Source organism: Malus domestica, chromosome 07 (assembly GCF_042453785.1).
Source record: "Malus domestica chromosome 07, GDT2T_hap1".
NCBI classification, from domain to species: Eukaryota; Viridiplantae; Streptophyta; class Magnoliopsida; order Rosales; family Rosaceae; genus Malus; species Malus domestica.
The window spans coordinates 1,780,384-1,807,231 of record NC_091667.1 but is presented as its reverse complement, the minus strand read 5'-3'; the positions used below and the strand labels follow the sequence as shown (position 1 = coordinate 1,807,231).

The 26,848-nt window shown below is 39.3% G+C and overlaps 1 protein-coding gene across 31 annotated transcripts; it reads left to right on the top strand.

Moving 5' to 3' along the window:
- Positions 1–10,503: 10,503 nt before the first annotated feature.
- LOC103438434 (uncharacterized) lies at positions 10,504–26,179 on the top strand. Of its 31 annotated transcripts, none has more exons than XR_011582545.1 (13): positions 11,399–11,539; positions 11,999–12,064; positions 12,748–12,812; positions 13,900–13,979; positions 14,593–14,754; positions 15,731–15,827; positions 16,039–16,163; positions 16,587–16,664; positions 16,757–16,882; positions 17,009–17,166; positions 23,637–24,050; positions 24,157–24,274; positions 24,394–24,551. XR_011582545.1 is itself a non-coding variant. In XM_070824332.1 (12 exons), exons 7-12 carry the CDS (start codon positions 16,835–16,837, stop codon positions 25,930–25,932), a joined length of 672 nt encoding a protein of 223 aa, XP_070680433.1. In that variant the 5' UTR covers positions 13,580–13,616; positions 13,900–13,979; positions 14,593–14,754; positions 15,731–15,827; positions 16,039–16,163; positions 16,602–16,664; positions 16,802–16,834; the 3' UTR covers positions 25,933–26,179. The 31 variants fall into 31 exon arrangements, 14 of the variants coding, with proteins under 14 accessions (XP_070680433.1, XP_070680432.1, XP_070680426.1 ...); XR_003774659.2 differs by having other exon boundaries at positions 11,984–12,064; XR_003774662.2 differs by lacking the exons at positions 11,399–11,539; positions 11,999–12,064 and adding an exon at positions 10,504–10,643.
- The last annotated feature ends 669 nt before the right edge of the window (positions 26,180–26,848 follow it).

Here is a 26,848-nt window from a genome sequence, read left to right as displayed (position 1 = left end):
TGCTCAAGCTCCCCGCTCCTCCCAGTGTGACTTCAGGTCCACACAAGCCTCCCAACAACATTCAACGAATACCACCTACAACTCTCACCGTGCTAACAATCACAACTCCAATAATCGTTGTTCCGGTACGGGGTATCGTGGTTTCTGTCAATGGTGTGGTACTCAAGGGCATAGTGCAAAACGTTGCCCTCAACTTTCTTCCGCTCCACCTATGGTCAATCACACCACTATCCGCTCCTCAACATCATCTCCTTGGCTGCTCGACTCGGGTGCCTCTCACCATGTCACCTTTGACTCCAAGAACATCCCGGACTCCACTACCTATGATGGTCCTGATCAGATTATTATTGGAAATGGAACAAGTTTGAGTATTACACATGTTGGTTCCACATCACTCTCTTCTTCCTCTACCACCCCATTTCACTTAAATAATGTCTTGTGTGTTCCTTCCATTTCTCGTAGTATTATTTCCATTGCCAAAATTAATAGACAAAATGCAACCTCTATTGATTTTTTCCTGATTTCTTTCTTGTCAAGGATCTCAACACGGGAGCGGCACTTTTTCGAGGCCCGAATAAGGACGATACATATGAGTGGCCGTGCTTGATGCCTCAAAAACAAGTTATGAGCAGTGTGATGGACTCCTCCAATGTGTGGCACCGTCGACTCGGTCACCCCAACCATCGAACCTTCCTTCAAATCCAACGTACCTCCTCCATTCCTATGTCTTCAACTCCTTCTGTTTGCACTTCTTGTCATTGCAATAAGAGCCACAAGCTCCCGTTTGGTCATTCTACGCTTGTTAGTAAGCGTCCCCCTTGAACTAATTTATAGTGATGTATGGGGTCCTGCTCCCTATTTATCTACTGATGGTTTTTCATACTATGTTATCTTTGTGGATCATTTCACGAAATATATTTGGTTTTATCCCATGAAACACAAATCCGATGTTTTTTCAATCTTCACAACCTTTAAAGCTCTTGTAGAAAACTACTTCCACACCAAAATAATCACCTTTTACTCTGACGGAGGGGGAGAATATGTTAAACTCAAGAATTTTCTTTCCACAAATGGCATCACTCACCTCACCACTCCTTCACACACTCCCGAACACAATGGTGTTACTGAACGCCGCCACCGTCATGTTGTCGAAACAGGGTTAACACTTCTCCACCAAGCATCCTTACCCCTAACTTATTGGTCATATGCTTTCAAAATTGCTGTGTATCTTATTAATAGGATGCCCACTCATGTTCTCAATAATATCTCTCCATACAAAGCTCTCTTTGGTGATCTTCCTAACTACATTACGCTTCGTGTGTTTGGTTGCTTATGTTTCCCTTGGTTAAGACCCTACAATTCCAACAAGTTTCTTCCTCGATCTCGTCCATGTCTCTTTCTTGGTTACTCCTCTACTCAAAGTGCTTATCTATGTCTTGATCTCCCTTCCCGTCATATGTTTGTTTCCCGTCACGATCGATTTGACGAAAACACTTTTCCTTTTTCTTCTCGTGACTCCGTAGTTCCTTCCCTCAACTCCACTGCATGGTCTATTGTCACTACAGCAGCCATCTCCATTCCTGCTCACATTCCCGAGGTACCACCGGTTCCATCACACACCTCATCTTCTCAGCATGCTGACACTCAAACGTCTTCGGAGGTCTCGGAGTTGTGTCTTTCCCCTGCACCATCACCATCTGCGACTGCTCACCCCCCATCACCACATCATCTCATACCCACATATATCATTCCCTTACCCCCACCACTACCACCAAATAATTTCAACCATCACCCCATGACCACCCGAGCCAAAAACATTATCTTTAAACCTAAACAACTTTGCACTGCCACCAAATACCCACTTCATTCTCCCATTGAACCAACATGTGTTTCTCAGGTTATCAAAGATCCTCTTTGGCGTGCAACCATGTCCGACGAGTTCAATACGTTAATCCGCAATGGCACTTGGGAGCTTGTTTCTCCTCAACCTTCACAGAATCTTATGGGGTGCAAATGGGTCTTCCGCATCAAAAGACATTATGATGGCAGCATTAATAGGTACAAAGCACGCCTTGTTGCTAAAGGCTTTCACCAACGTCCTGGCGTGGATTTCTTAAACACCTTCAGTCCAATTGTCAAACCCACCACCATCCGTATTGTTCTTCATTTGGCTCTCACTCATGGTTGGCCTCTTCGTCAATTAGACGTGAATAATGTTTTTTTGCATGGATCACTCTCTAAGGATGTTTACATGGTGCAACCCCCAGGGTTCGGTGAATCTACTGTTCCAACACATGTCTGCAAACTCCACAAAGCTTTATATGGCCTCAAGCAGGCACCCCGATCATGGTACAAGGAGTTGAGCGCCTTTTTGCTCAATCAAGGATTTGTCAATGCCATCTCAGATACCTTTCTCTTTATTTTTCGTCAGGCTAATGATGTGATCTTCCTTCTAGTTTATGTTGATGATCTTGTTCTTACAGGAAATAATACCAGGCTCATCTCTACATTCATTCAAGCCTTGGCAAATCGTTTTTCTGTCAAAGATTTGGGGAACCTTCATTATTTCCTTGGGGTTGAAGTGATACCCACCACCATGGGTTTGTTTCTTTCTCAACATAAATACATCCATGATCTTCTAGCTAAAGCTAAAATGGATGGTGCTAAGGATGTGACCACACCAATGGTTACCTCTACTCCTTTGATTCTTTCTGATGGCTCTCCTCTCACTGATGCTACTACCTTTCGACAACTTGTTGGAGGTCTCCAATACCTCAGTCTTACCCGCCCTGACATCTCATTTACCGTCAATAAACTCTCACAGTTCATGCATCGACCAACTGAGTCTCATTGGCAGGCCTTGAAATGTCTCCTCCGCTATCTGAAAGGCACTATTTTTCATGGCATTCTCTTCCGCCGCACTACCTCATCTCGTCTATATGCTTTCTCAGACGCTGACTGGGCTGGTGATCGTGATGATCGTAAGTCTACCACGGGTTATGTCATTTATTTGGGTGGCAACTTAATCTCTTAGAGCTCTAGCAAACAACGTTCTGTCGCTAGATCGTCCACGGAAGCAGAATATCGCGCCATAGCCTCTACTACTGTTGAACTAGCTTGGCTTCATTCCCTTCTCCATGAGCTTGGTGTCTCCTCAATGGATAAGCCAACCATTTCCTGCGACAATATTGGGGCAACTTTTTATAGTGTCAATCCTGTTCTTCACTGTCGCATGAAGCACATTGAACTTGATTTTCAATTTGTTCGTGATCGAGTCAATCGTGGGCTTCTTCAAGTGTCACATGTTTCTACTCAGGATCAGCTTGCAGACGTCCTCACAAAAGCCCTTCCTCGTCCACGCTTCCAATTGTTACGATCCAAGATTGGTGTCTTTGACGGGACCACCGTCTTGCGAGGGCGTAAAAGGGAATCTTCTACTCACCTGCTTGTCCACTAAGCCGTCTAAGTCCACTATCTGTCCTTTCATGATTGCTTCCATTAGCTATTCATGATTGTGTCTAGTCCGCTAGCTGTCCATTAACCTTTCATGACTCATTGCTTGTCAACTAAGCCGTCTAAGTCCACTAGTTGTCCTTTCATGACTGCTTCCATTAGCCATGAATGATCGATTGTTGTCTGGCTCCTATAAAGAGCACTTGTAAATCATTTGTAATGTAACTGAATATACATTCATACTCACCTTAATTCTTTGCTTATACTGCTGTCCATAAAACAGGATGATGTCTCAGTTAGGGCTGGGCACGGGCCGGGCCGGGCCCAATTTTGGAGGAACCGGACCTTACCCGTTTTAAATAGTAACGGGCCGGGTAAAGAGATTTTGAGTTTTGGAACCGGACCTAACCCGGCCCGTTTCAAACGGGCCGATTCGGGGCGGGTCCACGGGTCCAACTTTTTTTTTTTTTTAATACATTATTTTATAAAATGGAGCTGCAGCCTGCCGCTGCACTGCAGTGCACAACAGCACATATTACACTTACACTCACAGAAATATTGAAGCACAGATTGTTGAAGCACAAATGCACATCAGCACATATTAATATGATCTCATTTTAACAATGGTTCACAAACTGATACCAGCTAATGCTTAATCCCAGATTTCGACCCCTTCCACCCAAATCATTTGAACAAAAGATTTGAAATTGGAACATAACAGAGGTCAAGATTTCAAAACCCAACAAAATCTCTAAATCTAGAAAACCTTAATTTAATTTTAAATCCTAAATCCCTAAAACATATTACCTTAACTGAAGATGACTGTTAACAGAGCTCGACTGCGCTGCAAATATGAGTCTGAGTCAGGTGGAGGAGATGATTGATTCGTCGTTTTGAGTTGTTTGACTTCGTCGTTCGTCCATTCGAGTTCGACAGAGAGAGACTGATTTCGAGAGAGTGAGTGAGAGAGATACACAGCAGCAGCGGTTTAAGATTACATTAGAAAACAAGGAGCTCCAGATCATCGACCATGATTGCATTCCCCATCCCAATTCCTTGCATGCATTCAAAAATTAAAGCCACATAAAACAAAGAAATTCGCTATAAATTGAATGAAAAAAAAACGAAGAGACGATTTCAGCTTCCCTGGATCGAGGTCTGATATGGCGGCGACGGACGGAGCTGATGATGGCAGCGGCGGACGGAGCTGATGATGGCGGCGGCAGACAAAGCTGGGACAGTGAGAGCGAGTCGGGATGAGAGATTGAGTTGGGAAAAAGGAAAAGTGAGTGACTCTGAGTATATGAGAACTGAGAAGACTGAAATGAGGATAAAACCAATTATTCTTGCTAGAAACGGGCCGGGCCGGGGGCCCGTTCCCTCTTATTTCTAGAACCGCCCCGCCCCGCTAATTTCTTGTACCCGCCCCGCCCCGCCCCGTTTTGTGTTTTGAAATTTAGGACCCGCCCCTTACCCGCCCCAAATCGCGGGTACCCGCCCCGACCCGCGGGTCCAGGACCCGTTTGCCCACCCCTAGTCTCAGTGAAGCCGTGGCCATGTTTATATCAGCACACCCTGATACCATATTGTACTGTAACTTATTGGCAGTGGTAAATGAGACTGAACTTAGTCAAACTGAACGTTTAAGGCGTGTGGTAGGTTCAATAAATATAAAAATTTGAAAAGAAAAAAAAAAGTTGTATGGTAGAACCGAAGGAGGTCATCAGAGTTGCACATTGATGATCTTCCCTTCATTGATGATTTTCAGTAAAAAATGCCGTGTGCTTCACTTCTGCTTAGTTATGCAGGATATTTTTGCAACAAGGAACACATGCGCAGCTCTCATGCTGGTTTTTTCAATTGCAAGTGGAATACTCGAGTGGTTGGCAAGGTGAGGTTCTGGCACTTTGGTTTTTTAAAGGATAATTTTACCTGCAGTATACATTTCCCTTAATGATATTGGAGGTATGAATTTTTTTTCTTATTCATACATTCATTTGAACTTAATTGTCGCTCTTTTGGAACATGAGGCTGAAAACAAACCTTGTATTATCTGAGTTACTTCCTAATACTGATTTTACACTGAACATGGATTTGAAAGCTGGTCTGATTGGATATGAAAGTTAGGTCTCATTAGATCCGAAAGTGTTGTATATGTATATATAAGACGGAAATGTAACTACTGTTGGATTTTTCTTTGATTCTTGACGCAGAATTGGTTGCTGGATGGCGATCGAGTTGGGCGAGAGAAGACATGCTCGGTTGTCGTGAACTACATGTAACAGAATTCTAAATAAAGTTATTGTGGAGTGGAGTGTATGTTGAGGATTTTGACAATTATACAATGTGCCCGTCTGTGGATGAATGTCTACAGATAAGGACGTTGAAACTGAATAAAGGATAGGACGTCCGGAGATTATCAAAACTGGATGGGGGCTGTGTGTACATTGCATATATAGAAATGGAATGGATATTCTTTAATGGAGTGTTTACCAATCGGGAGTGGAATGGGGAGAAACGGAATTGAATTCCTCCCCAAGCATTCTACAGTTTACTAGCAACTGGGGAATCAGATTTTATGTAGGGTCCAGCCAATTTCAGGAGTTCAATTCCGGATTTTCCCGGATTTGGATTCCCTCTATTGAGGTGGTAATTGAATTCCGGGTAGAGAGCTCCATCACGAATCAAAGTTTTTTACCCAAAATACCCATGTATATTTCCTAAAACAACTTCTACCTTCATCAATCACTCTCCTTTGTATTTGTTTCTCTCACAGCACATACCACCCCACCTTCGCAATCCGAAACGCAGTAGCACTGGACGACGAACGCCTGCAATTTGGAACAACGATCGACCGGGGTTTGAAACGACAGCACAACGATGAACATGATCTGGAACAACGAACGCCCAAATCCTCAAGGGAATTGCGATTTGCAGACTCAAACAGAAGAGAAGGAAAGAACTTTTATCACTCTCACCCTAAAAATTGGATTTTTTATTTTTGTTGGTGGGGTGGGTCGTGGCTTCGTAGTTCCTCCTGAGATTGGATGGTGGGGTGTGGATACTGCGTACTGGTGAAAGAAAGGGGAAAGAAAGGGTTGCAGAAAAAGAATGGGAAAGAAAGGGGGAAGAGAAAGAAGGAAGTAAATGTTATACTGCGTACTGGGGAAAGAAAGGGGAAAGGGTTGCAGAAAAAGAATGCAGAAAGAAAGGGGGAAGAGAGAAGGAAGTAAAATGTTATTTTAGTTTATTTTATGTAGGTATTTCTAATAGGATTTAGGGTGATTAAGAGTTAGAAGCAAATAAAAAATGATTCTTTCATATCAAATTTGAAGTAATTTATGCGATTAGGAAAATTTAAAAGTTATATAAAAGATAAAAAATTATTCTCTCTAGTAAAAAATTTAAAAAAATAAAAGAATAAAAGTTTTACTAAAAATAATTAGCATATAAAATAAATTAGTTAAAATAGGGGTACTTTATTAATCACATTAGTTATCATTCCGATTCATGTGAATTAATAAACAGTTTATATACATCAATGTCAATTCTACTCCGATTCCAGACAGTTTTGGTAAATAACTTCAACAGGAATCTAATTCTGATTCCATCTCATTCTAATTCCTCCTCAATCCAATTCATCTTAATCTGATTACGGATTAGTTAACACGCCTAAAGGATTCTATTCATCTTATTGACGACCGCGGTAGACATTTTGAATAATTGAAGACATCTCTATACACTAAAACCCAACCACGCTGGTACTATGGATGACCAGTGGGTGGACGAATTTGCCCCTGGATTTTTCCTCCGGTTGTTCTTCTCTTCGGTTTTTGGGGTGCAAAAATCTTTATTTTGTCCATGCTGGACGCGTGTTGGTAAAGTAAGGATGCTAAATTTACACGTGTTAGAGCAAATCCATCGGAGGACTTTTTGCCCAGCACCTAGCCGAAAAAATAGGCCAGGACCCAGTGAATTTGCTCCAGCAGACCCAATTGACGGGCACCCAGCCCATGCCAGTCCACAGGCCAGCTTAAAATCAACAGACCTTAGGATCGGCCTATCTGATGCCACGGTGACGCCAGCTTGGCGTTCGAAGGAAGTTTGAACTGGAGGCCGTCTCCCGTCGACCTCGTGAAGGCCACCGGCCGCTTCGTCTTCCTGTACTCCATCCACAGCAGCGAGTCTGTGTGCTCTTGCGTCATCCGGATCTTGTCCGGGTCCCGCTTCAGAAACCCGACGGCCACGAACACCTTGTTGAGGTGGTCCAGGTTGAGCCCCGCGATCGTGCGGTGAAGGTTGAAGCCCTGGGTGTCGAGGTCTTGGTCGGAGGTTGAGTATTGATTGGTACTGACATGGTGAGGGAAAGGAAGAAAAAAGAAAAAGAAAAAAGAAATGATAAAGAAATGACCGGAAAGGGAAAGGAAGAAAGAAGAAAAAATAAATTAAATGATAAAATATTAATTGATATGAATAAAATAATATAATATTAGATAGGCTGGGTGCCAGTGTATTTTTAGGGATGGAGATGTTTTGGTTACTGAGGTCTATTACTGTTCACTTGAGTAGATAAATGCGCTGGGTGCTGGCACAAAGTCTTCAAGTGGACTTGCTCTTAGTCATCTGAGAAAGGAAGAAAGGTGGAAAAGCAGAGCTCTTCCATTTGCTTCCACAGATTTCTCGAGCTCTCTCTCTCGTAAGCCCGGAACCCTAGCCTCCTCAAGCAAATCAGGTTTGTCTCTTGCTCTCTCTCTCTCACATAATTTTTTTTTTCAATTCGGGACTGAATTTCGATCATCGTTGGAACTCCTGCTTCCACTTCTTTTCCGCTTTTCTTTTCCTTTCGTTTATCTCTGTCGCTCTCTGTCACGATTCTCACCTTTTTCAAATTTTCAGTTTAATTTGAAAAGCTAGGGTTTCCTGAGTCTTATCTCGAGAGTATACTTTATTTGAATGTTTGATTTGAGTTGTTTGAATGTTTTATTTTACTTGAACTATAGTCTCTGTGGTTCCTTTTGCTGATCGTTGTTTCTTTCGAGCAAAGGCTGGGTGGATTTTGGGAAAATAATCTCTTATGTTCGTCTTTTTTTTTTCCGTGTGGGATTTTCAATTTCTGTCCGAATTTTTGGTTGATTTCCAGCCCAGTTTGGGGTACCTGCCTACTCCTTTATTAATTTTTTTTTAATATCACTTTAAGCACTAATTATTACAATTCTTCCATTTTTGCTGGTGAAGGTACATAGAATGGTGTGGACTATGAAGGAAGCTTGCTTTGTGTTGGAAGTATTGTTTCTTGCTATTTCCATTCTTATTTTTGCGTTATTTGAGGCTAAGCTATACATATTTCTTAATAACACCAGCAATTACGGTTTTGATTTTGGAATCACTGCTTCTGATTAAGCCTTTGTGTGGAGCAGGATGGAAAGGCTCGAGATGTTGGTGTCAATAGAAATGTGCTTTCCCCAAAGTTTCAGATGCTTTGACTCTTACTCTCCTGCTTTTCCTCAACTATTCTGCGGTGTGATTGAATTTTTGGATGGCTTTTCTGGTTTGTTCTTAACTTTATGTTTTGCTGTTTGCATTTGATTTGGTTCAATGGAGTTAATATGTAATTATGGTTTGTTAATCATGTTGTATTTGGGCCCTTGGGTTAGCATGTAGTTTTTTCTTCAAACATATGAAGAATTGTTAATTTCCTCTTCCACCCTTGGAAAATCAACATGCACAGACATTTATTGGGAACCGGAAGACCATGGGGGTAGCTACCTGCAATTTTGAGTCTCAATCAAAATTACAAACAAATAAATGAAGAAACAAGAGAAATAGAGACAAGGAAGATTGTAATCAACAGCTGTGGGGCACAATTGTTCCTGATACCTTGAAAAGAATGAAAAACAGAACTCAAAGTGTTTGGATATAAAGAAATTAAGAAGTGAGACAGATGTTAACGTAATGAAAATAATTCCACCGCTTCCCTTCTCTAACTTGATGACCATCCTTTTGGAACAATGTTTGATGAGTTTCTTATTTTGAATGTGTTTGCCTTACCATTGGAAATTGTTGGAGCTCCTTTTGTTCCTTATCTTGCTCACAAGCGTATTGATACGTAAATGTATTTTAGAATATGTGTACTGATAGGATATATGCATTACACATGTTTTGTTTGTTAGTGTTTTAAAGCATTATTAGATAGCATGTTGCATATTCTTTTAACACTTACTTGATTATTGCAAATTTGTGAATCTTATACCATAGCAAATCTTATGAATTCTCTTTTTCCAGTGTATCCAATGTTTGGCAGAGAGTGTGCTTCGGTGTATCATTTTGATAGCGTTTGGTGATCTTCAGGTATGAAATCCTAACATGAGTTGGAATGTTAACGTTTTCAATTTAAATTTGTGTACTAAATTAAAGTCATTGTACTACAACAGTGATCAATGTAGAAGAAAAAGGTTGGCTTCTTCCAGTGACCAAAATTTGTTGTCAAATTGATAGTTAGCTTTCATATATCGATTTGTACAATTCAAACTGTTACGTAGATGCGAATATAAATCTTGATTTGTTTTGGGTTAATTATATTCTTCATATATCTCCATAACGGGGCAATGGTCCTCCACCCATTATGTGGTCCCATTATACAGCTTACTTTAATGGGAAAATAGCACTTAATTAGTTTCTAATCAAAATGGATTAGTTCTGGAAGTATGAAAGAAACGTATAGTTCAATGTGACAGCATTTTAGTGCTTTGAGTGATTCAGTAGAGTTCAATGTGACAACATTTCAATGCTTGAGTGATTCAATGTTTAAATTTAATCTTTCAAGCAGTATCTGAATTTATGAGTGCTTGAGTCTTTTTATATTTGAGTTTGATCTTTTAAATTGTACCTAAATTGCATTCTTATCATTTTTTTTCATAGCTCTTCCTTTTTATTCTTCCCTACTATATTAATTGAGTGTCTTAGAATTGTCTTATTTTTTTCACTGCAAGTTTGTAAAAATTTGCATATTACCAATCTGTATATTTTGTCGGCAGATTTACAAGACAATGAGCATCGTACCAATATGTGAATTAAAGCCTCTTAGAAATGATATGGAGATCAAAGTAAGAATTTGCCGGATGTGGAGACCCAAAATGTTTGGACATCAGAACCAATTCAATGGCTAACAATGTGTACTGGTTGATGAACTGGTAAGAAAACCATTTTGTTTAAATGTAATATAGTTAAAACTATAATTTGAAAAACAAAGACAAAGCTATAATTAACTCTATAATTTTTATAATTCACAATGATGCCATTGAAGCATCGGTCTTAGAAGCAGACTATGAGATAGTAGCTCCAAAGATACAAGTTGGTTGTATATATGATATCACACGGTTGCACAGTCGTTCCAGTAAACAAACGTTCAAGGTCGTACCACACACTGCACAACTTTATCAGCATTCAACATTTATGATTGTGAACTATCTTTGTATGTTTATTGTGACAGCCCGTCCCGGATTATCGTTCTCGAAAATGTGAAGTTACTAAATTGCCCTTGAGCTTTAGTGGGTGTGTGGGTGTATTGGACAAAGGGATTGAACCAATACAAAATTTTCCCCAAGTTTTGGGGACCCAATAGGAAGTAAGAAACTAATTGGGTTTGATTGGTGGCTTTTGGACCACACAAAAACACCCAAAAAGTCCTCTCTCTTCTCCCCCGTACTTTTCTCGGTTTCATTCTCTCTCTCTCTCTCCTTCGAACACGTATGGATGAACACAAAACCTTCCATTTCTTCACAGATCAAAGGTAAAGAGGTATTATTCTTGTTCCCCTTAAACTCCTGAGTTCATTGGTACAAGTTTTAGAGCGTGAGACCTTCGAAAACCCCGAGAACCCTAACCCCAGTTTTTATGCACTGTTTATGTGCACGTAAAATGTTGATTTTTAGGAGATTTCAAGCTTATAGGAAGCTTACGGAGGTCCTAAGGAAGCTCGGAGTAGTTCGTTTGAAGATTTTGGACATCGGGATCGTGAGTTTCAAGCTTGGTCGGTTTCCCTCGAAATTTCACGGCGAGATCCCGTGAGATTTAGATCCCAAAACAGGTATAACGTTGTTCTACTCATCTCCAGCTTCCCTTTGGTGTAAATTTCATGGAATTTTGGTTAAAATCGAAGAAGTTAGTGTCGAAAATAGGATTTTCCCGGTTTTCCGGTAACCGAAGACTTGCCGGAGTCCCAAGGTAGGAGATGACGGAATATTCCAACGCCGTCAGTCATCTTTAACAGTTACCATTAGGACTTAACGGAATATTCCTTGGTATATACCTGACAGCCTTAACTCAGTGTGACTGTCACGTGGCCACTCGTGGGGGTGCGTAGGTCCGTGCATTCGTCGGCGCATGAGACGTCAGAAAAATATTCTAAAAATATGGGAATGATCCTAAGGTTGTGTGGGTCACTGTGGTATATTCATATACCCAAATTGAGCAATATATGAGAAGTTATTAGCAAGAGTTGGTTATGTGCTATTAATTAACGTTTATACAGTTACTTCTCATATAGACGAAACTTATCCGGAGGACGAGCGTAACCAGGCTAGACATGGGGTTACGACCCGGCTACATACCAGTGAGTGGGTGGTTATTTTCAGTATATATATATATATATACTTGACGTTTTTTCCAGAAAACGTATTTAAAGGATTGTGATTTAAATGCCATGTTATGCCTACATTTTATTTTAAGCATATGCATTGTCATAATTATGCATATTGTTGCATGGTGCTGCAGAGGCCCAGGTAATCTACCGGTGAGTATATTTATGCTGGTAATGGTTATGAGATATGATGTTGATGATGATGAGATATATTATAGCTCATAATTCGCACAGCCTCACGTGATTGTAACACTATAGCGTATTGTTATACACCCAGCCTGTTGTATAGACCATTATAAGTGGGTTCGACTTGTGTGCAGATATGTATATACATGATGAGATATGAGATTGAGATACGTATATACATGATAAGATATGTGATTGAGATGAGCTCTAGATTCTGTCGGACAGACCACATGAAATGGTTTCGACTCATGTACAAATGATTTATATTGAATTGCATCACTTGGCTTACGTTTATTATATTGTGATATTGGGCATGTGGATTTGGATATATTGAGCATGGTTTTGAGATATGTACATATGTATACTATTTTCTGGGAAATTATACAGGTTTTACCGTGAGGGGTTAGCGTTTTAATAATGAGTTAACTTTGTTTTACTAAGTCACTCAACCTTGTTTTGCACCTCTCCAGGTTCTAGGTAGCAGTACTTTGGTGGTCATGAGGAATCCAACGGTGTTCTGACAGAATTCACAAAAGTAGGATTCACATTCGGGTGTTATATCTTAGTAATTGTCCTAATTGATTGCAACGAGACGTTCTTATTGCTCTGAATGTGTATTTATACACTTAGACTCGCACTAGCATTCCTTCTTAGCTAGAATTGCTAGTGATTTGGTTTTTATTCATTCGTATTTCTATGTATCTTTTTAGCTTCCTTACTGTGCAAAGAGTTACGTCACTCTTACGTGACGGCCAGCACGCCCTCCTTCGAGACGGGGTGTGTCATTTATCAATTTATTTTTTATGGTTTTCAGTTTCCTAAATGAAGTTTGACATGTATGAAATTTGACAATTTATCTTCCTTTGCATTCTTGCATTTGAATTGCAAGTTAGTTTATGCTAAATGTTGTTTAATAATTTAGAGAGAAGGTTTCAATTGATTGTCATGCAATGCAGCTGCAAATTTGATGATTTAGAATTAGCTTATCCATCTTCGATATGATTTCTAATCCCGCAACAACGCGCAAGCAGCAATTTCTAGTTATCTCTATACTAAAACCCGATGGGAAAACCAATGTTCATTAACAGTGCCCACCCGGTTTTGCCCCTGATCTAACCCCACTTTTTTGGCATTTTGAAGATGCTACATGAAATGTCGTTTTTGCCCCTTTCCTTTATCTTTTTTTTACCCGCGTGTTGCTCGGCTTTGCCTTTTCTACTTATGACCACGTGTCGATCATCAAATTGACCGTGGCTTTGTCTCTTCTCTCTTATTTTTGCTGATACCTTTCGCTTTCAGTTCATTTCACTTTACTTCAGAACCTTGGTTTAAGCTGGATGTGCGTTTTTCTTCGTTTCAAATTTGCTTAGTTAGCTTTGTTTGCCGTTTCTTTCGTTTTGTTTATGCTTTTTGTTTTCGTTTTGTCTTTTGTTTTTCTTCTTGGTTTCTGCTGTTGCAGGACTTCAGTTTGTGCGATCGATTTTCAGCTTTTGTTTTTCAACGCCTTTGTTTTCGCTTTCCAATTTTTAATTCAGGACAGGGATCTTTCGATTTGTTCTTTTTATTTTACTTACACTCTTGATAGGCTATGACTTTGTGTTTTTTGATGGTTGTTTTTGCAGTGGTTGAACGGCTGTCTGATCGCCATTTGGAGGACCGTGTAGTCGCAATTTCCGCTATCCCCGATTGGGTTCTTTGTCAGGTATTAGTTTTTTGTGTGATGTTTTTATTTTCCGAACTGAAATGGCCATATGATTATTTGTTTTGGTTATTTGAATTTGTAGGGTTGTTTTTTGATTATTTCATGCCATTTGTTGCTTCATTATTTTATTACTAAGCATTCCTATTTTGGGGTATTTCTGTTTTATCGGAGATAGACTGTTTTTTTTAAGTGAAAGTTTTAATCGCTCAGATTTTTAGTTAGGCTATGTTTTGGGTTTTGGCAGATTTGTAGCCTGTTTATGCATGTGGTTTTTATCCTGGACTTCGAAGAAAATGGGATTGAGAGTGAGGAAAAAACAACACAGAAAGCATGGAATAAAGAATTGGGATCAGGGATATGGAAACAGAGAAAAAGAATATGATAGATGAATAGGTTCACTTCGTTTATGTTTGTGTGATGAGAATGTGGTTCAGTTAAGCAGTGGTCATGCTGTGTTTTCTTTTAGCAATCTCATTCTTTTAATCAGTTACGCTTTTAAACAAACTGTTATAGGTCTATAGTTTTGAAAGTGTAATTGTTACATCATCGTTCAGCCTTTTGAAATTTCTTTCTGCATTATTTGTCAAGTCACAAACCTTAAATCTTATTTCAGCAGTTTAAAATGGAAGATCGAGGTCCAACTCCTCTTGATCGATTGGTCCCATATGAAAAAATAGGAAAAATTGAAGTTCGTATCGGCAGAATATGGAGACCAAGATTTTCAGGCATGACTAAAAAATATGCAGGTCTACACTGTGTATTAGTTGATGAAAAGGTAAGTAATCAATCTTTAATAATACTGTTTGATAAGCTCTTCACAACACGTGTTAAGAATTTTGTATTTGTTCTAATACACATCACATGACATTTTTACTCTCTGGGATAAACACAATCTCCAATTCATTTCAAATCTCTGTATTCTTTTATTTTCTATCGGAAAATTGCATATTAGTTATCATCCTGGCTCTGTGATAAAGAAATTTTTTTTGGGTGCATATGCATTGTCTTTAACATGTTAATTACACTAATATATGCACTCTCGATGTTTGCTATCCATCTTATTCTCTAATATTTGTGATTTACATTTATTTTCATATTATTTCAAGTATTAAATATATCAACTCTCATGTTAAGTCTTTGTGACATGTAATTATTTTATGGGTATCCATTGCCTTTAAACTATTAATTATAATGATAACTTGGCTTTCAGTATTTAGTATTCATCTTAGTCTATAATGTTTGTCATTTGCAAATGTTTTCATATTATTTTAAGTTTCAAATTCAGTGTTATTTACCTATTCATGGTATCTTTGACAATTTCTTTTTCTTCCTTTCTCAATGTTTGGTTATCAAGGAACAAGCGATATAAGCGTCTTTTGACGAAATGGACTATGATATAATAGTCCCAAAAATTGAAGCAGGTGCTTGCTACGAGATTATGAATTTTTGTACCAACAAAATGAGAGGCCAGTATCGAGTAGTCCCACATGACACCCATGTCGTGTTAACTGCCAAAACAGTTTTTAACAAGTTGGCAAGTGTGTTTCCGCCTATTCCGCGTCATAGATTTTTTTTTTGCAAGATTATAATAGATTGTATCCTAGGCTGAACAAAACTGATATCCTAACAGGTAATAAATATGTACGCATGTATATATAGCTGTGTGTTACAATGCATTGATACATGTTTTATGAAACATTTTGTCCTCACCTAATTATGTTTTGGTTTTCTTTCTTTTTTCAAATTTGCAGATGTTATTGGTCATGTGGTTGGAGTCCAACATTTGGAGCCCGTAAAAGTGAACCAAAGAATTGATCACAAGTGTGATGTGGTTATTCAAAATATCAGGTTATTTCCTCTGCATAGCACACTTTTTAATTGTTTTTTGTATCAATATTGTGTATATCGTCGATATCCAAACTGTTGTTTTGGCTTCTTATCACATTAGGCAATCATATACTTTTCTTAAAAAAAAAAAAAAAATCTATTTTGGATAAAAAAGTTTGTCACATTTTTATCACTTTTTCATTATCTTTTTTTTTATCATTTTATTTGGCAGAAAAGACGAAGCTAAGATTACATTGTGGTTAGACGTTGCACACAGCTTTACTTCTTTATCGTTTGATTCACTACTTGAAGCAAGAATTATTTTTTTTACGTGCTTGAAAGTCAAGCTATTTGAAGGTATATATTTCAATCAAGAAATCATTTTTTTGCTATTCTTTCTTCCAGATGTTTACATGCCTGATTAGTTTTCAAAGTTTGTTTTCCTGTTTTTCCTAGACAGTGTTAGATGGTTTTATTGAGTTTTCAACTATTTTTAAAAGTAAGTGCAACTATTATGCGAGTTTATAACATAAATATTTTGATCTGTGAAAGTAAAAATTGTTATGTTGTCATGTAGTCTTTGAACAACATAGTGTTCATACATATGCTTTGTTTGATGTCTTTTAATTTTGTTCTTAAAAAATCAGTGTAGGTTTGGATTAGTCATTTTTACGTAACTGCTTACAATGTCAACTGATACGTCTTTTTTCCTTTTTTATATTTTCATTTTTGTTTTTTGTCTTCTTTTTTCTTATTTTTTCCTTTTTTTAATACAAAAAGCATCATCCTCAACAGCACCGGTGCAACACTTTTCTTTGTTGATCCAGAAATTCCAGAATTAAACTCATATAAATCAGTGTAAGTTCATTCATTATCACACAATCAAAATCATAACACACCTACAATTATTAAAAGAAAAATAGCTATTCTTTTCTCAAAAATTGTTGCAGGTTTTCTGGCTTGCCTCACCCTGTTACAATACTCCCTCTAATCAGGCAAGAGAAACTGAAGCTTTACAGACTGGAAAAATGGTCACAATTGAAGAGTTGGGCTACTTAGACCCAGATTTATATAAGGTATACAACATGCTTTTATTTTATCATATTAAATCAAAATAATCTTATTCAATTTTTACTTCTTTTACATAAGCTTTCTATTTCATGATTATTAACTATCTAAACATCTTTCTGGATATTTAACAGGATAATACATTTTTGTGCAAGGCATCAATTAAGCGATTTAACACGTCATATGAATGGTGGTATGCTGCTTGCCCTACATGTGCCAAACAAATGTACAAGGACCCAACAATTGGTCAACTGATGTGCCAAAAACATACAAATCAAATGCCAACTCCTTGGTAATGAGTTAAACACTATATTTCGCGTTTGTCAATTGATCGTTGTCTCATATCCTTAAATTGAAACTTATCCTTTATTATGTTTTTAATTACATATTTTCAATTAATAGTTCATTGATCATGTAACAAAATTACAAGCCATAAATTTAATTAAATTTGAAATCAAACTTTGCATACCTATCCTTGTATTTTTCATATGATTAGTATTAACATTAAACCATACAACAACAACAACAACAACAAAGCTTTTTCCCACTAAGTGGGGTCGGCTATATGAATCCTAGAACGCCATTGCGTTTGGTTTTGTGTCATGTCCTCCGTTAGATCCAAGTACTCTAAGCCTTTTCTTAGAGTCTCTTCCAAAGTTTTCCTAGGTCTTCCTCTACCCCTTCAGCCCTGAACCTCTGTCCCGTAGTCACATCTTCGAACCGGAACGTCAGTCGGCCTTCTTTGCACATGTCCAAATCACCGGAACCGATTTTCTCTCATCTTTCCTTCAATTTCGTCTACTCCTACTTTACCTCGGATATCCTCATTCTCAATCTTATCATTTCTCGTGTGCTCACACATCCCACGAAGCATCCTCATCTCCGCTACACCTATTTTGTGTACGTGTTGATGTTTCACCGCCCAACATTCTGTGTCATACAACATCGCTAGCCTTATTGCCGTCCTATAAAATTTTCCCTTGAGCTTCAGTGGCCTACGACGGTCACACAACACGTCGGATGCACTCTTACACTTCATCCATCCAGCTCGTATTCTATGGTTGAGATCTCCATCTAATTCTCCGTTCTCTTGCAAGATAGATCCTAGGTAGCGAAAACGGTCGCTTTTGTGATCTTCGCTAGATTGCTCCGGTCATTAGTGTGGATAAGTATATAAATGGATAGAGATAGGAAAGCAAACACAAGATGTACGTGGTTCACCCAGATTGGCTACGTCCACGGAATAGAAGAGTTCTCATTAATTGTGAAGGGTTTACACAAGTACATAGGTTCAAGCTCTCCTTTAGTGAGTACCAGTGAATGATTTAGTACAAATGACATTAGAGTACAAATGACATTAGGAAATATTGTGGGAGAATGATCTCGTAATCACGAAACTTCTAAGTATCGGAGTGTGGTATCATCTTGACTTGCCTTATCTGTCTCATAGGTAGATGTGGCAGCTTCTCTGGAAGTACTCTTCCTCCATCCAGGGGTGGTATCTTTAACTGGTGGAGATGCACAAGGTAATGTATCAATTTCACTTGAAGCTTACTTGTAGTTTCAGGCTTGGTCCAGCGCGATACAAACCATGTAGTAGGAGTCCCCCAAGTCGCCGAGCTAGGGGATCTGCTGAAAGAGGTGACAGACAAGGTAAGCAATCAGAGCTCCGGCTGATTGTTCACCTTCTCCCCATCTTGCAGCAGCATGAATGATAAAGAGAAGAAAAATGAGAAGAGATGATATGGGATACTTTTGCTTTTGAAGAAGTAACTTTCCACATGCTTATTCTTGAACTGAGCTGGAGGGTTTTCTGGTTTCCTCCAGAGTATAAGGTCGACTGAAGAATTTGAGGGTCAAAACAAGTCCATCAAATCTAGAGTACGTTCGACCCTGCTGATATGGGATACTTTTGCTTTTGACAGAGTAATGGATGTATCGGCACGTATGCTGTTACGCTTGTCTCCACATGCTTCCTTGTATCCTTCGCACTTGCCCTATCTGTTCCTCAAGCAGATGCGGTATCTTCCCTGGAAACATAAGATGTTGAAGATGAGTACTCGAGAGCAATGCCAGGTAAGTAATCAGGTAAGGGGTTCCAGGCAGTCAGTTCCTGGCTGGGAGCTTGATTTCAAGTGCTGAATGATTGCTCTCTTTCTCCTTGTCTTGCAGGTAAAAACAAGGCCAAAGGAAAAGACAGGGAAAAAGCATGATATGGGATACTCTTGCTTTTAACCCTGATGATATGAGATATTCTTGCTCTAGTATAGCTTGTTTGCAGAGGTATTATCGGGGGGAAAGAAAGCTGAATATTTGGAAAGGTTTCGTTGGGAGTGCCCTCTCAGATATGAGGAAGGGTTGAGCATTTTTGCAGGTCTGCCTGTCCGTTGGGGATGGAGGTCGACATATATAGGAGTCTCCCTAACAAGTAGTAATGCTATTCCTTTACCCTGCTTGGTCATAGCACGGTAGTGGGAGCTGCCAACTTCACATGTTTTAACTCTGTCAGAGCACTTTGAAAAAGTGGTATGTGGTATCTGGCTCTCGAGATTCGGAGAACGATGCTTCTTCGATTTTTGAGAAAGCAATCATGCTGGGGGTCTGGCTCTCGAGATTCGGGGAGCAGTGTCTCTTCGATTTTTGAGAAAGTAATCATGTTGGGAGTCTGGCTCTCGAGATTCGGAGGGCGGTGCCTCTTCGATTTTGGAGTAAGCAATCTTGTTGGGAGTGTTTTCTCGGATGTGAGTAAAGGTTGGGCATGTTTGCTAGTCTACCTTGCCACGAAGCACGGAGGTTGACACACAAGGACTTTCCAATTATCCAGCAGTGGTACTGTTCCTTTACCTTTGTGGGTAATAATATGGTAGCTAGACCTTCAAAATTTATGTGTCTAAACTTTGTTAGTGCTGTTTCTTTGCTATTCTTTTACCTTTCTTGGTCAGAGTGATGTAGTGGGAGCTGCAAGCTTCACGTGCTCAACTTTGGCAGAGACTTTGGCAAAGTTATATGTGGTACCCATGAGCTATTGTTGCGTGTGGGAAGTGGGTGATTGAACAGTAAGATTCATGTGCTTTCTACTTCACCAGAAGTCTTCGACAAAATGCCCATAATTTCCGCAAAGCTGAGTGTGCGTGTGACAGGTTCTGACAAAGCTAGAAAAGTAGGTGCCTCTTCGATTTCTGAGATCGGCCCTCGTGGTCTCTGAGCAGCCCAGCTTTTGAGAAAGCGAGCGCCTCTTCGATTGATTCGGAGAACGATGCCTCTTCGATTTTTGAGAAAGCAATCATGCTGGGGGTCTGGCTCTCGAGATTCGGGGAGCAGTGTCTTTTCGATTTTTGAGAAAGTAATCATGTTGGGAATCTGGCTCTCGAGATTCGGAGGGCGGTGCCTCTTCGATTTTGGAGCAAGCAATCTTGGTGGGAGTGTTTTCTCGAATGTGAGTAAAGGTTGGGCATGTTTGCTAGTCTACCTTGCCACGAAGCACAGAGGTTGACACACAGGGACTTTCCAATTATCCAGCAATGGTACTGTTCCTTTACCCTCTCTTCGATTTTTGAGAAAGTAGTCATGTTGGGAGTCTGGCTCTCGAGATTCGGAGGACGGTGCCTCTTCGATTTTGGAGCAAGCAATCTTATTGGGAGTGTTTTCTCGAATGTGAGTAAAGGTTGGGCATGTTTGCTAGTCTACCTTGCCACGAGGCACAGAGGTTGACACACAAGGACTTTCCAATTATCCAGCAGTGGTACTGTTCCTTTACCCTTGTGGGTAATAATATGGTAGCTAAACCTTCAAAATTTATGGGTCTAAACTTTGTTAGTGCTGTTTCTTTGCTATTCTTTTACCCTTCTTGGTCAGAGCGATGTAGTGGGAGCTGCAAGCTTCACGTGCTCAACTTTGGCAGAGAACTTTGGCAAAGTTATCTGTGGTACCCATGAGCTATTGTTGCGTGTGGGAAGTGGGTGATTGGACAGTAAGATTCATGTGTTTTCTACTTCCCCAGAAATCTTCGACAGAATACCCATAATTTTCGCAAAGCTGAGTGTGCGTGTGACAGGTGCTGACAAGGCTGGAAAAGTAGGTGCCTCTTCGATTTCTGAGATCGGCCCTCGTGGTCTCTGAGGAGCCCAGCTTTTGAGAAAGCGAGCGCCTCTTCGATTTCTAAGATCGGCTTTCGTGGTCTTTGAGCAGCCCAACTTTTGAGAAAGCAAACACCTCTTCGATTTATGAGATCAACCCTCGTGGTCTCTAAGCAGCCCAGCTTTTGAGAAAGCAAACGCCTCTTCGATTTCTGAGCAGGCGCCTCTTCGATGTCTGAAGCCCCGTCGAGTGCAGCTTTTTATAGGGGCTGGCATTAAGTTCAAAAGCACACTTGAATCTCCACCAGTAGAAGCTCCATTCTTACACTTCTAAGATCTTGATTTGTCCGACCTCTTCTCTCTTCAACACCTTTGAAAATGTCTGGCCCCTCCGACCGTCGTTTTGACTTGAACCTTGTTGAAGAGGCAGCCCCGCCTTCTCCAGACAACATATGGCGCCCATCCTTCGTTTCCCCTACTGGTCCTCTTACCGTTGGGGATTCCGTGATGAAGAATGATATGACCGCTGCGGTGGTGGCCAGGAACCTTCTCACTCCCAAAGATAACAGACTACTTTCCAAACGGTCTGATGAGTTAGCTGTTAAGGATTCGCTGGCTCTCAGTGTTCAGTGTGCAGGTTCTGTGTCTAATATGGCCCAACGCCTATTTGCTCGAACCCGCCAAGTTGAATCATTGGCGGCCGAAGTAATGAGTCTCAAACAGGAGATTGGAGGGCTCAAGCATGAGAATAAACAGTTGCACCGGCTCGCACATGACTATACTACAAACATGAAGAGGAAGCTTGACCAGATGAAGGAAACTGATGGTCAGGTTTTACTTGATCATCAGAGATTTGTGGGTTTGTTCCAGAGGCATTTATTGCCTTCGTCTTCTGGGGCTGTACCGCGTAATGAAGCTCCAAATGATCAACCTCTGATGCCTCCTCCTTCTAGGGTTCTGTCCAGTACTGAGGCTCCGAATGATCCCCCTCCGATGCCTTCTCTTTCTGGGGCTCTACCGACTGCTGAGACTTCTCCTAAGCAACCTTTGTGAAGGCTCCATCTTGTTTTTTTATTTTGACTCATGTATATGTACATATTTGTAGCTTATCGGGGATATCAATAAATAAGCTTTCCTTCATTTCAACGTATTGTGTTAAATACACCAAAGCCTTCTTCGCTAAGTTCTTTGAATTTTCTTTTGTTGAAGCTTTCTGAGTGGAGCATGTAGGTTGGGGTAGTGTTCCCTTAATTTTCCGAGTGAGGAAAACTTCTCGGTTAGAGACTTGGAAAATCCAAGTCACTGAGTGGGATCGGCTATATGAATCTTAGAACGCCATTGTGCTCGGTCCTGTGTCATGTCATTCGTTAGATCCAAGTACTCTAAGTCTTTTCTTAAAGTCTCTTCCAAAGTTTTCCTAGGTCTTCCTCTACCCCTTCGGCCCTGAACCTCTGTCCCATAGTCGCATCTTCTAATCGGAGCGTCAGTAGGCCTTCTTTGCACATGTCCAAACCACCGTAACCGATTTTCTCTCATCTTTCCTTCAATTTCGGCTACTCCTACTTTACCCCGGATATCCTCATTCCTAATCTTATCCTTTCTCGTGTGCCCACACATCCAACGAAGCATCCTCATCTCCGCTACACCCATTTTGTGTACGTGTTGATGCTTCACCGCCCAACATTCTGTGTCATACAGCATCCCCGGCCTTATTGCCGTCCTATAAAATTTTTCCTTGAGCTTCAGTGGCATACGGCGGTCACACAACACGCCAGATGCACTCTTCCACTTCATCCATCCAGCTTGTATTCTATGGTTGAGATCTCCATCTAATTCTCCGTTCTTTTGCAAGATAGATCCTAGGTAACGAAAACGGTCGCTCTTTGGTATTTCTTGATCTCCGATCCTCACCCCTAACTCGTTTTGGCCTCCATTTGCACTGAACTTGCACTCCATATATTCTGTCTTTGATCGGCTTAGGCGAAGACCTTTAGATTCCAACACTTCTCTCCAAAGGTTAAGCTTTGCATTTACCCCCTCCTGAGTTTCATCTATCAACACTATATCGTCTGCGAAAAGCATACACCAAGGAATATCATCTTGAACATGTCCTGTTAACTCATCAATTACCAACGCAAAAAGGTAAGGACTTAAGGATGAGCCTTGATGTAATCCTACAGTTATGGGAAAGCTTTCGGTTTGTCCTTCATGAGTTCTTACGGCAGTCTTTGCTCCTTCATACATATCCTTTATAGCTTGGATATATGCTACTCGTACTTCTTTCTTCTCTAAAATCCTCCAAAGAATGTCTCTTGGGACCCTATCATACGCTTTTTTCAAATCTATAAAGACCATGTGTAAATCCTTTTTCCCATCTTTATATCTTTCCATCAATCTTCGTAAGAGATAGATTGCCTCCATGGTTGAGCGCCCTAGCATGAACCCGAATTGGTTGTCCCTCTCTTGCCTCAATCTATGCTCAATGACTCTCTCCCAGAGCTTCATTGTATGACTCATTAACTTAATACCCCTATAGTTCATGCAATTTTGTATGTCGCCCTTATTCTTGTAGATAGGCACCAAAGTGCTCGTTCGCCACTCATTTGGAAAGTAATTAATGTTTTTTCTTGTAGACTTATTACACTATCTATCCTCTGTAATTAATGTTTTTTCTATTTGAATAAAGGTACAAAGTGTTCTTGGTCTTTGAAGACGAAACAAATGAGATCAATGCTCTCATTATCGGCAAATTAGGCGAAAAGGTCTTTGCATGCCATGCAAAGATTTGGTTTACAATCAAAGATCAACATATCATAAGCAATTGCCAAGTGAGTTTCTCAGACTTATAGGCCAAAGGAAAAAAATTTCACCTCCGGTTTCGAAGCCGACGAAATTTGTTGAATTCAATTGATCTCCTTATCTACAATGTTATCGAAGACACAATGATCCAACCAACAACACCACAGTCTAATATGAAAGAAATTACAGTGTCTTCGACAACAGTTTCGTCGTCCACTACACCAGCTAAAAAACCAAAGAAACGCACAAGAGGAAAAGAGATTCAATGAGGAGAGCCTTTTTTTACAGAGGCTGAAAACAGGTTATATTCTGCATCACAACATTTTTTTTCTCATTCTCAAATTATTTTCAATCTGATCTAACTCAATTTTTCCAATCTCTTTAATATCTTTGGCACGGTGAGATAGAGGAAGTCTTTGAAGCAGATGTGCAGGATTTTCATCAGGTTCCAATCAAATTGTTGAAAAAAAACATATTCTCCAACAAGCATGAAAAAAGACCCTCCTCTATCGAAAAAAAAACTAGGTAACTTTGCTCCATTCCTATTTTTTATATGATGTAACCATAGTTGCACACACACTTGATTACAGCTTAGTTAGCATTTACATCTTTTTTTTGTCCATTTGCACATCTTTTATTTGCAGTTACTGCCAGAAGGAACAAATTTTTGCTGCTATAGAAAAGAGTCTGATCATCTTTTGTTAAAACAACAATGCTTCTCCATATTTTTTGCATGTAAATAGGCCACTATAACATTGATACCCCTATTTTTTGTGCATATGAACAATCTGACGTTTTCAAATCTTTCACCTGTAACCATAGTCTGAAATATCGATAATATCGACGAAATATCGATAATATCGACGAAATATCGAGGATATTTCGGTATTTTCGAATCACGGATATTTCGGAACATATCCATGTACATATCATACAAATATCGACAATATCGACGATAATATCGGAAAATATCGATATCGATAATTTCGCACACACTTCAGTAATATTTTGTCAAAATATTGGTGTAATATCGTTAAAATATCGAAAATATCAATGTAAGGAAAAAAAAGAAAAAAAGGGCAAAAAGGGAGGAAAAAAAAACACAAAGAGGATTTGAACCCCTCCCATTTTACTTCTCCAACACCTTAATCATGATATATCACTTATGTTTTAGTGATAATATGCTAAAATATTTATATTTATATGAGTGGCATGTCTGCTTCTACTTGAAATATATATAATTTCATCATAAACTATAAAATCGAATGCATATATATCATGAAGTATTGGAACATAATGAAAACATGTGAAATAAGGATATAATGTTTGTTCATTCAAGTATGCAACAAGTTTCTTACGATTTATTGAAAAAAAACAAAATGCAAAATGAAAGTTATGTATTTTCTGTCTAAGTGAGTTGCAACCTAGGCGGGTGCCTAGGTGGTCTAGGCGGTGGGCTAGGGCCTAGGCATTAATCGGGGCGGTGAGCTGGGGCCTAGGGCCTAGGCGGAGATTTTTAGAACAGTGATTATAAATAGATACTTATTCATATATAATATATTTACTTAAATCTGCCTAGTCCGCCGTCCGATTGACGCTTAGCGTCTTTTTTAACCTTGAATAAAATGGGTGGATGAATAAATTGACATGAAGACCGATGAAATTGTATCAACATTATAAAATATTGTGCAAAAAACATGAGGTGATAAAGAGACCGTAGAGAATCCTCTTTAGCATTTCTCGTCCAATTATATACAATAGGTGGATGAATATTTGACAAAGAAAAAATAGGTGGATGAATAAATTGGGATTGGAGTCTTTGTTTTTATTTTATGCATGGAATGATGATGTATTGAGTTGTTGGATGAAAGCGCAATTAAGTCAAAATATATTGGCAATGCCGTGTATTTGGATTTGGTCAATTTATATTTAAAAAAAATTATCATACCACATATTTGTATCATCTTTTTAATAGATCTATACGTGTTGGTGAGATCTATATTTATTAGAAAGATGATATAAATGATAGTACAAATATATAGTAAGTGTAACTCTTATACTGACATTTAGTTTTCGCCCGATGTTCCAGATACACTAAAAAATCTCTCGAAGAGCTGTGTCGCAATTTTGAGTCGCCTCTGGTTTCAAAAATTATCACGATTGGCCCTGTGTGTGGGGCCTGAAGAGTGGGAGAGGGATTGTGGTGGATAGCTGGATTTAGGATTTGGATCCCATCATGATCCTTTTTGTGAGGATCCCAGGAATTCTCACATTCTTTCCGTTTTGTGATCCTCACATCATATCTGTTCATTGTACATCGTGCAGCCATAAATCATTTTGAATTTTATATGTAAAATTAAATACAAATAGCACCTAATGAAAGCTAATCACAATATGCATGATGAACAGATAAAATGTGAAAATTCCTAAGACTCGTCCCTGAATTTATGGTGTGGCTAGGTTGCATGGGAACACAAAACTAGAGAAAAAGAAAGGGAAAGAGAACCAACGGCTGTAATTTGGTTTGATGAGATGAGAATTTGGAGCGTGGTTTTGGCTTTTTTCATATTTTCAATTTTATATGCCGTTGGTTGACCCACCACTACGCAATTGGCTCTATTCTCATTCAATTTTTAAGGAATTGGATCCTCGCAAAACTTCGGAATCCTCCAGACCTATTAAATCCAACTGCTACAATTATTATAACTTTAAAAAAAAATTCATGTTTGTAGTCGTTAGATCAAAATTCAATAGTTCGTGTTATTGGATCAGGAGGATCCCAAGAATTTGCCTCGGAGAGGATCCAATTCCAATTTTTAATGCCACTGCCTTTGGTTTATATATAAAAAGGTATATAATTACATTAGTGCCATTGCTTTATGCTTTTATGTAAAAAGAATGGATGAATAAATTTGGTATTTGAGACCGATGAAATTGTGTCATTATATTGCATCAAGCAAAAAATATGAGGTGGTAGAGAGTTATGAAGTGTTTCATTTTTTAGGGAGTCCTCTAAGCATATTGGTATTTGGTCCTGTTGGAGACCAATGAAATTGCAAATGGGTTTAAAAAGTTCAACTTTCAATCATACATGTTCTT